Source organism: Chelonoidis abingdonii, chromosome 14 (genome assembly GCF_003597395.2).
Source record: "Chelonoidis abingdonii isolate Lonesome George chromosome 14, CheloAbing_2.0, whole genome shotgun sequence".
NCBI classification, from domain to species: domain Eukaryota; kingdom Metazoa; phylum Chordata; order Testudines; family Testudinidae; genus Chelonoidis; species Chelonoidis abingdonii.
In genome coordinates this window covers 25656934-25670261 of record NC_133782.1, presented here as the reverse complement: position 1 = coordinate 25670261, position 13328 = coordinate 25656934, and the positions used below count along the sequence as shown (strand labels likewise).

Genomic DNA, 13328 nt, shown 5'->3' with positions numbered 1-13328 from the left:
CTGAAACACAAGTCTTGCAGCATGGCTCCCCATAGTACCTCAAAGTGGGACACTTCTGGGATATGGTGAGAGCCCTGCGCCCCTTCCTTGGCATCTTCTTCTTGGCCAGGAGCTGCTTTGTCAGTATCCTGGGAGGAAATCGCACCTTCAGCTTCCCTCTCACTCATGTCTTTATCGAGCTCAGGCAGACTTCTGGAGAAGTCTTCAAAGGCTGTGCTGTGGAAGTCGCCGATCACAGTGAAGTCTACCTCGGCTTCCAAGCTGGAGGTTGAGCTGACCGTGATGCTCGAGCACTTTCGCTCGATGGCCAGATGGTTGTCCTTCAGAAAGGCTGAATCCCTCTCCTGGTCTTGCTCCTCATCCCCAGTGTCGCTCTCAGGAGCCCTGTGCCGAGGTGGCTTCACTTTCTCCTCTGCGCCCTCCCTCGCTCCCGCTCTCTGAATGAGACATAATGGCGAAGAGAGGCTAAGACTGTAAATACCAAAGGGCAGGCTAGGGCCAGCTAAGCCAACAGGAGAGAGGGAGGAAAATGTCACAGAGGGGGATTCAAACACAACTCAAGCATGAAAACTGAAACTTTTGACAGCAGCAACTTTGCAGGGGAAATTTATTTGGTCTGATTTGCAGAGAGGAGAGGAATTAGAAAAGAAATAATAATAAAATAATAATAATAATAATAATCAAAAAGAAAAACAATCCCAAAGAAATTCTCAGGCATGTCATTGAGCCTGAGGGAAGCAAACGTGTGCAAAACAACAGGTATGTTAAGAGACATTTATAAACAGCTCAGACTGCAGTCGTGTGTCAGTAAGTTTGGCACCAAAACAAACAAGGAAGGGAAAGGGGGAAAGGACAGGAGTTTGAATGAAAGAAAAGAAAAAAGCTCCATCAGCTGCATGTATTCAAGGAGAAGTGAAGGAGCTTGTCAATTTCACTGAGATCATCCCATAAGAGTTTTACACTCACTGTGTTGGGGCATCACTCTAGGTTTTTGTGTGCTCATTTTAATCAGATGTATGGGAGGAATGGTCAATGTTCACCCATGGAGGCCCATGAATGGGACAGGGCAGAGCATCACCCTGCAGGGGAACCTGCTGGAAGCTGAACAGAGCGCTTGTGTGAGAACGAGCCCGGACTCTGTAATGCTTCCCAAAAGCTTGCTGCACAACGGGAGCAGACCCATTCAAGTTTAGTCAGCTGTGTTTTTAATCAGTGTAATTGACAACAGGATCAGAGCAAAGAGATAGCCTTCCTCTGCTGGCTCCTCTCGAACAACGTACATACCTCTCAACTGTCCCAGTACAGAGTAAATTTCACCCCACCTTGCTTGCCACCTGGTTACTGTCAGAAATCGGGAATTATTCATTATTTTTGTTTTAAGCTTTGCTTTTTGCTCAAGGAACGGTTTCACTTCTCTATAAAGGCTGAACCAAAGCCCACTGACAGCAATGGAAAGCCTTCCAGTGACCTCCACGCGCTCAGGATCAGGCCCTCACAAAGTCAGAGATATCCTCCGCTTTGGTCGCACTGTTCCAAGTCTGCTGCCTTTTATGCAGATGACTGGTGGGTTGAGAGGTATGAGACACGGGGGTCTCCAACAAACTCGAGAGGAGCATATACATATACACACACACATATATATATATATATATATAGCAGCTCTGCAATAGGGGAAGGAGTCAAAAGCATACAGTCCTCAGCTGGTTAAGGTGAGCTTTCATACTACAGTAAGAAGCAGTTAGTAAAACAGCACTGAGACCTGGGAGACCACTGGAATAGCAGTCCTTAAAACCTCTTCTTTTGGGGCGGCTTTTACTGATGGGTCAAATAAATCCTTTTCTTCCCAAATTGGTTCCTGAGATTTGCTCTGGATTAGAGAAACGGGTTAGTCTTTAGCAATGAACTCCAAAAGGAACTGAGCCAGTGCCTTACAAGAGCAGCAGAAAGCTATTTCACCCTCCAGGCACCAGCTTGCCAAAGGGGGGCAGGGTGGGAGGAGGAGGTGAGAGAGACTCACAAGCCAAGCAAGAGGGGACAACAAATTAAGAAGTGCAAGGAACAAGCTGGAAGCGTGGAAATTTTGCTGCTAGGTGTGCATGTGTGTGTGGGGGGTATAAAAGCTCTCTGATCCGCACCCCCACACCCCCTTCTTGCTCCTGGGCATGAAGCTCATGTGCCCAGTTTCACATTAGCAGTTGGCATTCTCCAGGTGGCCAAACCGTCAGGAGTTCACAAAACAAAAGCTGATGGACCGACTGGCCAGCGGGTCTGCTTTCAGCTTAGGAGCCAGGCCACATACACATACATAAAGGACAGGGAATGCAAAGCGGCTGTTCTCAGTCAATGGATGTGTGAGGTGCCATTGAACATGATCATAAATAAAAGAGCCACGCAACATGCTTATGAACTTTCCATTGGGACAGTTCATGGGAGGAGTTACCACAGCTTCTGTCAGGGTGATTTCACAGCCGGAATCAGGGGAAGCAAGCCTGGTGCCTTCTCCTCTGTGCTCTGAATCGGTGGAAACACCTTCCTTCAAAGACGGAGGCTGGGAAGACTTTCCTGTGGCTGCCCGTTGTGCAGTGATTAGGCATCCCACACCAGACACTTCCCCAGCATGCCTGGCTCTGTCATCTGAAGTGACCGAGGGTGTGGGAGACATGACTAGGCCCATGGCCCGTGGTGGCTCTATCTGCACCTCTGTTGGTTTAGATGGTCTCTTGGTTTCACTCTCTCGGGGCTGCTCTTGGGCTGCTCTTTTTCGTTCATCAGAGACTGGGCCGCAAGTGCCACCTTGTTCAAACAGCTTAATTTTAGAAGCCACAGAGGTTTTTTCATATATCTCACTGTCATGTCCCAGTGAGCCCTGCCAGCCAGTGGTGAGGGAGGGTGAAGCCAGCTCCACAGGTGCCTCCTCAGGCTCCTGAGATGGGACTTTCACCCCACCTGCAATTGACTTCAAAGGCCCAGACTCTGGCTTTTGTTTCCAGTTGGTAGGTTTCCCGCCTTCAGCTGTGGCAACAACAGGCAGTGACAACTCCTTGTCCCCATGAGGTGATCCTTTTACAGGAGAGCCTGTAGGGAAGGCTTCAGTTTCTTCTTCTGAAGGAGGTTTATCCTGTGGTTGCTCGCCCGTGGCAGGGCCTTTGTCCTGGGGTAGCTCATCTGCCTTGAAGCTTATGTCCTGGGGAGGCTCACCGACCTTGGAGCCTGTGTCCCTGAGTGGCTCACCCACGGCGGGGCCGGTGTCCTGGGGCTGCTCACCCACGGCGGGGCCGGTGTCCTGGGGCGGCTCACCCACGGCGGGGCCGGTGCTCTGGGGCTGCTCGCCAGCCTCGGGGCCTGTGCTCTGGGGCGGCTCGCCAGCCTCGGGGCCTGTGCTCTGGGGCGGCTCACCCTCAGCAGGGCCTGTGTCCTGGGGCGGCTTGCCTGCCTTGAGGCCTGTGTCCCGGGGTGGCTTGCCCTCGGCAGGCCTGGTGTCCTGGGGTGGCTCACCAGCCTTGGGGCCGGTGTCCTGGGGCGGCTCACCTTCAGCAGGGTCCGTGTCCCGGGGTGGCTCGCTCACCTTGGGGCCTGCGTCCTGGAGTGGTCCACCTGCTTTGGGGCCTGTGTCCTGGGGCGGCTCACCCTCAGCAGTGCCTGTGTCCTGGGGTGGCTCGCTCGCCTTGGGGCCTGAGTCCTGGGGTGGTCTGCCCGCTTTGGGGCCTGTGTCCCGAGGCGGCTCACCCGCTTTGGGGCCTGTGTCCTGGGGTGGCTCACCCTCAGCAGTGCCTGTGTCCTGGGGCGGCTCACCCTCAGCAGGGCTTGTGTCCCAGGATGGCTCGCCCGCCTTGGGGCCTGCGTCCCGGGGCAGCTCGCCCGCCTTGGGGCCTGTGTCCTGGGGCGGCTCGCCCGCAGTGGGCTGGCTTAATTTCTCTTCCTCTGGACTTTCTGTTGTGCTGGGAGGATGCTGCCATAGGGGGTTAATGGGGGTTGGTTTAATCTCTATGGCTTCCATCTGAAGAATCATTTTTGACATTTCTCTTTCTCCCAGCTCAGTTGTTTCTTTTCCAGTCCCTGACACATTGGAAGTTGCTTCCCCTTTCCACATGTCCTGTTTTTCTGACCCTTTCAGGCCTTCTGCCAGGATGGAGCTTTGTGCTGCACTGTATCTCTTGCCCTGCTCTTGAGAGAGCTCAGTCTCTCCACCTTCCCTGGGGAGGGAACCAAGCTTTAATTCTGCCATCAGTTCTTGTGGGTCCTTGTCTCTCGATTCCTTTGCTGCAGAGCGTGACTCAGATTCAGTTCCACCTGTCGATTCACTGTCTATTGACCCAGCAGACTCCTCTTCCTCTGGTGCATATGCCCCCTTCTCTGCAGTACAGTGTCCTAGGGGGTGTGTCTTTTTGCTAAGCTTCTCAGCTTGGTCTGATTCTACAACTGATTCATCCAGCTCTGATTTTGGTTGGCCACCTGCTGAGGAAGTGGGTTGGAACTTGTCCTTTCCCCTTATAGCTGTTGGATCAGATGCTGGTTCAAGCTCAGGACTCTTCCTTTTTTCATTGGAAAGGTCTGTTTTGGGCTTCAGGCCCTCTTTTTCAGCAGAACAAGGCTTTTCTTCCTCTTCCAGTCTGAGATGGATTTTACTCTCCTTTTTGTCTCCTTCTGTAGCTCTTAAGTAAAAGATCCTCTCTGCAGCAGAAGATATTGTCTTGTCATCATTAGACTCCACACTAGCTTTAACACCCTCGGAGGTTGGGCTTGGTATTATGGACTCTTCCTTATCTGAAGCTGGTGAGACAGACCCAGGCTCTTGCATGATAGCCTTCCTTTCTTTCTTTGGAGGTTCTGGCCCAGAAGGCTCAGACCTTGGTCTTTCATCTGCTTGGGAATCTTCAAGTTGTTGATTTTGCTCAGCTTGATCTTCCAAAGAGCCAGCTGGTTGCTCAAGTTCATTAGTTATCACCTCTTCTTTTCCCTCCTTGGACTTCTGCTCTTTGCCATTCTCAGATGGCTGGCTTTCTGCCTCCAAAAGGGGGTCTTCTCTGATTTCGCTCTCAGATACTTCATCCTCCCACACAGACTCAAAATCCTCTGGACTAGCAAACATTTTGTCTCTTGCATGGGTATCCAGTTTCACACTTGCTGGTTCCTCTTGTGCTACTGCTTTTTTGGCTTCCCCTACTGCAATGTCCACTTTTGATAAGCTCACACTTATTTGCTCCTCTGAAGGACCTGTACGTATGTCTTCTTTCTTGGTTCCAACAGCTTTCTCTAAAGCAAGCTCTTCCAGCCTAGAGGTTTCTCTCTCTACAAATACCCAATGCTCTGAACCCTGTATTGCAATTTGAGCAAGAAGAGTTAGCATCAAACATACTTTACCTAACTAGCTGATCACTGTTTAGTTAAGTAACTGAAGGCTGTATTGACTAAACCATTATTACTCATGCAACGACTGATTCAGATGTGTGTATAAAGGAGCTGGCAAGTAACCAACTGATAGCAAGTATTGAAATCTAAGGGCCTGATTGTGTGTAATTGGTGCTGAAGTCAATGGAAGAGAGGGTGCTTAGCTTTTCACTGAGTTGGACCCCTAGTCCTTTTCGAAGGCTTGGGACCAAATTCTACTCTCGGCAATAGCTGATCAATTTTTTCCCCCTAAAATTTGCAATTTTACTGGGGGGCAGGGAGGGAAATGGGTCTAACTTATCCACTAATATATTAATGAAACTATCACCATGTTTTTCGAACGATTGTAGAACAGAACTGGTTGAAAGATGCTGAAATTCTAAATTTCAGCATTTTTTACTGACATTTTGAATGAAAAACAGGATGAAATTTTCTAGAAAATGTTCATGAAAATTTGGCCCCATTTTTCAAGCAGCTGACCTACACTCACACACTAACTGCAACGAAGCCATGTCATATTGACACAGGGGGTAAGCAAGGAGAGACTCTGACCCATACTCTATCAGCATTCTACAGCTCAGACTGGTTCCAAAGCCAATCAAAGCTTCACAGAATCTCACAGGGGATTTTCAAAGAATTAGGTACAGTTCTTTATGCATAGAGAGAATGCTTTTAACAATCCTAGAAATCTCTGATTTTCCTCTCAACCCCTGACTTTTGCCACAGCTGTTTGCTAGAAAGCATCACATCTGTTCAAGAGTGTTTGTGTGTCTGATAATTCATCTGTCTATAGGGCCCCTTCTCCTTTGAGATAGAGCCAACCACCCAGTTAGCACAGGTCTGCGACCCCAAGTCAGTTCCTAAATTGGTGGTCCCAGAATATCACCACTTCCTAGACATCCTTAACACCCGTGGAGAGTTTGGCATTGGCACACCAAATCACATGGGCATGGACTCCAGTTAGATCTTCCCCTAATTTCCCAGATCTCCAGACAAACCTGATCAGAGGGAACAATTTATCTGAGTTCCCATCAATTCAGAATGGGGCCCAACACAAAATACAATCTAGAAAAACAAGGATTCAGGTCACAACAACTGTTATAGCCACAAATACTGCAGTAAGGACCGAGAAAAGCAGTACAACAAGCTACAGCATACTGCAAAAAGGCAGCATCCTGCAGCAGGAACGTGGAAAGATATTTGCTATTCAGCACTGTGCATCTAGGCTGCAGAGATCTGTTGCTACACAGTGGAGTGGGCTGCCAGATCATGATTCATTATTAATATCATTAATATACAGGCATCACGTTTGACACTTTTCATGTCACAGGAGAGCTAAAAACTTTACAAGCTGTATCGACACAGCATTGCTGGAGTTCAGCCATTGCTGGGTGGGAGGTGGGAAACCTTAGGATCATAGAATTATAGGACTAGAAGTAGGGTGACCAGATGTCCCAATTTTATAGGGACAGTCCTGATTTTTGGAGCTTTTTCTTACATAGGCACCTATTACCCCCCATCCCCCATCTCGATTTTTCACACTTGCTGTCTGGTCACCCTAACTGGAAAGGACCTTGAGAGGTCATCTAGTCCAGTGCCCTGCACTCTCATGGCAGGACTAAGTATTATCTAGACCATCCCTGACAGGTGTTTTTCTAACCTGCTCTTAAAAATAACCCATTGGAATGCAACAGCAAGAGGATGGGAATTTTCTTCAACAGGAAAGTTAAGCTAACTGTCTACTCCAACAACATGGGATTTGTACCAATCACACAGAGCAGCCAGGACTTCAGGGTGTGTTTATTTAAAGCTCTCACTTGCCATGTAGTCTCTAATGACACTAGAATACTGCTTTGCTGGAGCACATCAGAACAGAGACTGGATTGAGTTGAAACTGAATCAAAACTGCAACATCTTCATGCAGCAACCGATTTGCTATGGCTCAGTGTAGTATGCTGCAGGGAGCCCGTGCTAGGATATGGATTGTACTGCAGTATATTCCCAGCACAGTGTAGTGTGGGGCAGAGACGGCATACCCTAGTGTGGCCTGCTGTACAAGACAGTGTCTCCTGAAGCTGACCATGCTGATTTTCCGCAGTGCAAAACAGCAAATCTCAGCACCAAAGGATTTTCAGTTGGCTGCACTGCTCCTCTTCCAATAGAGAAAAGAGTGAGTTGGAAAGAGACCTGAACTAAAATGAGCAGAAACTACTGAATCCACCAAGGGCCTGGGTACTGGCAGGCACTGATGGGGGTGGGGGAGTTAGCACTGTGTGTTCGTGTTGAACTGTGTACAGCTTAGTCATGTTGTGTCATTCAGAGCAGAAGGTGGAAACTTAAGTCCCAAATACTAACTGCAGAGAGAGTGAAAGAGATAGAGTTGAAGAAAGAGACACGATAACTGGCAAAGGGAAGAGAAAACAAAAAAGGGGAGAGAGAAAAAAAAAGGCAGGACAAAGGAAGAAAATGCTATAGAATAAAAGCGTTGCCGGGGGGAGGGGGGAAGAGAGGACTGTTAAAATCAGGGATAATTGAAATGACCAGTGAAAACCCTCATACAACGTCTCAGCTCTCTCCCCGAACCTATAAATATAAACAGCAGGACCGCCCCCCCCCCCCAAAAGGCAATGGCGATTTGGGCATTTCTCCCCCTTTATTTGCAACAATTGGGGCAGTTACACCCCTAGTGAGTTGCCCCCAGCAGTGGGGAATGGTTTGTGCACTAGCACTCTCCCTCTGGTGTTCTGTCAGAGGAGGCCAGCTTTAAACAGTGGCCAGCCCACACTAGAACTGCCTACCTGGAGGATGCCCTGACTCAGCGTGTCTCCTGGGCATACCCTCCTCTGCCCTAGCTGGTACTGGGACTTTCAGGAAGCTCCTCCTGCAGGCAGTCCAAAGAGAAGTCAGGCTCCATTGGACCACGTAGAAGGAGGCAGCTGGGGCCAGATGTGGACTAGCTAGAAGACACTCAACTGGCTCATAAGGAGAGAAGCACATGATGTTAGAGGAGACACCAGCAGCCAGAGGAGAGAGAACTAGAGCTGGCAAGTACAAAGTGGCTTTAGCAATGGATCTTCTTTCACTGGCAGGTGCTGCCACTCTTGGCATGAGTGGCGGAAGGATTTTGAAGCTGTGCTTTGGTCACCATGAATTCCTCAATGAAGACAGATCTGGCCAAAAAGGAGGTAAAACAATCATCCCAGGGGAGCGCCATGGGTCCCATGAGCCGACCTGGGTGAAGACGATCAATGGCTCCTCTCTGGCTACAGATAAGGTTGTCAGATACCTCCATGGCCCCCTTGTGTGGTGACTGGGAGGGTGGCATGAGAAGTGGAGGGATCTGGTCAGACCAGGTTGCACGACCTCACCAACTCAGTGCACAAAAGGACCCGCTTGTTCTTTTCCCCTCAGTCCTTTCAAGTGTGTTTGTCACCTTCCTAGGCCCAACTGGACTGAGAACAAAAAACTGGGTTGATGGAATCTCTGGAAAAGTGAGGGGAGAACAAGTTGCTCATTCTCATTCCTGAGACAACCTGCGGTGTTGCTCTGCTGGTCCACTGGCATCCCCATTTAGCTGGAGATGGAGCCCTTCCAGTCAGACCATGTTTAGTTGCCTGGCTGTTGCCTCAGACCCCAGCACCACAGAGGAAGTGGCATCTGGGCCCGGAAGTGTTCCTTACAAACAGCATGAACCCCATGAATCACATCCTGTAAAAGGGGATTGGGGGACGGAAAAATTGTGGGAGGAAGAGAATTTAGTTTCAACTGGCTTTAAAAATGAAGGCTCCAAATGATTTCCTTGCATACAAGGTTGAGTTGGACATTTGACTCCATGGAGGGAAGGAGAAGGGGGTGGGTAAGCAGCGGCCTCCACCCATTTCTTAAACACACTCCAAACTAAAGAACTCTGTTACCCATTAAGAATCCAGGTTGCACAAGGACAAAGCTACAGCAGCCATACATCAAACCTTCAACTCACAGCCACAAACACTTGGAATTAAATAGAAAACAAAATCTGAAATCAATCCAGCTCTGCTCTGAAGTGTTTCAAATCACCAAATGCCTCCCACAATCAGAGGGAAAGATGACAGTGCTAAATGCACTCTGTGCTTCTGTGGCCCCCCACTGGTGTTGGGTTTTTTATTTTTTTCAAAATAAACTCTGTGACGGAGGTTTTTTGTCCAAGCTCCATTTCATCCTAGGAGTGCACAGAGCTAGCAAGAGCTGACACATTTAATAAAAAATCATCCCACAACATTGGGATGCAGAGGGACACACCACAGATGGGGGAAGCTGCTGTGCAGCCTGTATCATACCGATCCTACCAGCCTCTCCTGGGGTGATCAGATCATTTCACTGCAAGCCCGCTTGAACAATAACGATTCTGGGCCTGATTCCCCGTGGTGCGACTCCACTGTTATGCTGGTAATGCCGCTGAAATCAAAGGTGCCAAACTGGAGTAAGGCAGTGACAGATCAGGCCATTTTGCTAATAAAAGGCACTGGCCCACTGTGTTCTAACAGTTATCTATTAGCAAGCTATTGTTCGAACAGCCACCAAACCCAGACGTGAGGCCCATGTTTTCAAAGGGCTGTGTTGCCTCTTTGCCAGTGCATCCTTTCGGCAGGTGCAAGCCCTTGCACTTGCATGGACTGAGCTACCTGCTTTGCACAAATTCAGCATGTACAGTTAGCAGCGTCTTTGGAAGGCATTGCCCCTGTCGTTTACTGGACAGCTATTGCCAGGATTTTAAGGAGCTGTTTCCAGTGGGCAGTTGTGATGAGTCCTATACACAGATCTCTGCCTTGGTGTGCTGTTCTGAGTGAGCAGGGGTGGGGGAAACTCTTGGCTTAAATGCTCTTTCTGGATACAGACACAATTATGTACATGTTTGGGGAGCAGGGTGGGGAAAAATCCAGAGCATTGTTCGGATAATCAGATGTAGAACTAACTGAAGTGAAGCATCCGACTGTCTAATCAAAGAGCCCCAGAAACTCAGCCCTTTTCCTCTCCAAAACAGGCATGTTCAATTGCAGCATCTTCCATCCTGCCCTTCTGGGTACCTCTGCAACTGCACTTTGTTACATCAGACTGCTTTAGGCTCGGTCCTTACTATGGCTTGAACTGCGCTAGAAACAATCTGATTAAGAAAGAGCTGGCAAGCATTGGGCTCCCAGCATATTCTTCCAACACAGTTGTCCACAGAGGATAAGACATTTTACCAGCCGTGTTGGCCCACGAGGGGGCTAAGCTATGGTGCACTTTCTCAGCAGGGCGACTGGTAACCAAGTTGGGGGGGGCATGCAAAGCAGGCTGCAACTGTGCTACGTTGTAGTAGGGGTTTGGAAACAATCTCCAAAGCAGTTACTAGCTGCCAGGTCTGCCAGGAGATAACTGAGCTGAGGGATAGCGTCACAAGGGTCACCATTGCACAACCATATCTTAACAGAGTGCAAAGACCCCATACGCCCCTCTCCCTCTCCTGGCTCCAAACCCTGACAGCCTCACGTCTTCCCCCTCATCGAGGTAGGTTAATCAGAATATGTCTCTCAGTTCCCCTTGGGCCCTGTCCAGGTGGCAGAAATCACCATGTTTAAGCACGGCTTTGCTCCAACCTAGAATCTGATTCACTCTCCCCTGTGTGGACAGAGCAAACTCACATTAGGGGAACTATGTTTGTAGCCTAGTTTTCTTCCACCTAGTGGAAAGTTACATGGTAACACTTCCCTCACGCACTACCCCTCCTCACCATAACTCTAGGTGGTATGATGGAAGAAGTGCTCAGTGTTTTTCTCACCAACACTGCAGCCAAGCCAGTATTCTCTAAGACAACGTAAAGAGGCTGCCAGGTCGGTATTGATTACTACCCCTGCTCCAGAGATCAGTCCAGGACTTGTCTATGCCTCCATACACACACCCTTATTACTGGGTTACGATGGGAGAACCAGCTCAGAATAGCAGCTCCTTAGCAGCTGACTGGCTACCCATGCATGGTTGGTGCATTGGCAGGAAATCTTCCCAGGGGCCCTGAGGTGGATTACACAAGGGACTACAAACAGAGACAGCCTGGCAATGGCTGTCCAGTAAACAAACTGAGACAAAGAGGGGGTGGGGGAAAGAGAGAGAAATGGAAAGGCTGATAATAACCTCAGGAGAAGAGGCAAGGCTTTTCTGGGTGAAAGACTCCATGGATAAGGCAGCTCCATGCTCGGCTGATAACTCCTCTAGCGAATCCTCTTCAATCCTCTGTTTCAGCAAGGGAAGCCCAAGCACCCACAGCCAGAAGGGTGGGGGGAGAGAAAGAGAGAACGAGAACGAATGAATAAATGAACGAATGAATGAATGGATGAGGGTCATGAATTTTCCAGCTGGGGCTTCGTGCTTTATTCATTTGTTTAAAAAAATCTCATCCCTGCCCACTGTCAGTGACTGCAGACCTGCTGAGCTGTGCACTCCTTCCTGCTGACCTCAGCTCCCCGCGGCCTGCCCGCCAGCCTGAGCCTGGCACAGAGCAATCTAGCCCAGCACCAACCGGGCAGTGTCAAAGCTAAGCGCTAGAGGGGCTGATCTGCAGGTAGCTAATCTCCCATGAGTGACAAGTACCCCCAACCCAGAATCCTCCCCCTGACAGGTATAATGGACCAGGGTGCCTGCCCCTCTGAGGGCGAGAAGCCTGAGGCTAGGCAGCCCTCCTCACTCCTCTGATCCAGGTGAGAAGGGGATGGAGTTTCCCTTAAAGTGCTGCAGGAAGCTGCTGGGAGAGGGGGGCTGTAGGAGAAGCCAGGCTTCTGCGATACCCCCCAAGGAAGGGAAGATACCAGATAGAAGCTGTGGGTAGAAGGCCCCACTTGGAAGTTTTGCTTTCTGTCAGTGGTGGTTTGGAGACAAGGACTAACAACTGGATATGGCTGATAGTTCCCTAGGCTGGCACGGCTGCCAGCTTATTGCCCTCATCCTCCCAGCCACCCTCATTGCTGAGCCACCCCTGCTAGGTGACAAAACCTGCCCCCACAAGCCCCAGTGACAGGATCAGCTGGAGATCAGCACTTAGTATAAGGAGCCCACATCAGAGGGATCTCAGGCCATAAAACCTCCTTAGGCTGGGTTAAACGCCTGTGTCCATTACCCTACTGCTGCTCTACAGCCTCAATCAGCTGAGAGACAGCAATGGACCTGCCTCATGGTCCTGGCAACTGCAGTATGAGGCTTGCCCAGGCTACTTGCTCAGAGAAAGCCTTCCTCGTCTCCAGGTCAAAGGGCTGGGGACCACCAGCCTCATTATGGCTATGATAAGTACTGATACAGCTCCACAGGTGTGCACGGCCCTGTACAGACAGAGCACAAATCTGGCAGCCAATCCAAGATAAAGCTGGCCCTGCAGCTGGGGCAGGGAGGAGGATAGAGAGAGGGCCTTGTCATTTAGATGCTGCTCAGGTCTTCTGTCCTCAGCCGGGAATTGAGGGAGTCAATGCTCAAAGCTAACGGCAGGTGGCGCCCTTTACCAGCAAAGCCCAGGCACCTGCTGTGGCTTTTCACTTGCGTCTTAGTTAAAACAGCCAATCTCCCGCTCCCAAACCATCTCAAGCTGCTTCTCCACAGGTGAACGTCCAAGCCATTGTCTAGCAGAGCACAGTGCTCACTGATTTCACCTGCCCTTCCTCATCTCTGGGTCACAGCCCCAGTGGGGGTTAGCTCAACATGCCACGGTATCTGCTGCCCCATTCCCCTAACGCCACAAGGGGTTGTGTACAAGATCCCAGCACTGCCGAGCCATCTGCCAAGCTACCCTGCAGACAGAACGGAGCATCAACTGGCAAGCAGAGAGCCTGTGAGGCCTACCACATCCTACTCCCAGCACTTCTGGAACAGTGAGGGCTGGGAACCCTCAACATCAGCCAGAAGCAGCCAGCCTCTCCCCTGCCTACCCCACTGAGCCCAGA

The 13328-nt window shown here is 50.0% G+C and overlaps 1 protein-coding gene across 2 annotated transcripts in view; it reads right to left on the bottom strand.

Moving 5' to 3' along the window:
• EPB41L1 (erythrocyte membrane protein band 4.1 like 1) overlaps positions 1-13328 on the bottom strand; it is a 156059-nt gene that overhangs the window by 12282 nt on the left and 130449 nt on the right. The window contains exons 16-17 of one of the 2 annotated variants that reach the window (XM_075072305.1): positions 11536-11634; positions 39-437 (exon numbers count right to left, since the gene is read on the bottom strand). In XM_075072305.1, coding sequence (XP_074928406.1) covers positions 39-437; positions 11536-11634 — 498 coding nt within the window. The remainder of the gene's footprint in view (positions 1-38; positions 438-11535; positions 11635-13328) is intronic. The other variant, XM_032769633.2, reaches the window with a different exon arrangement.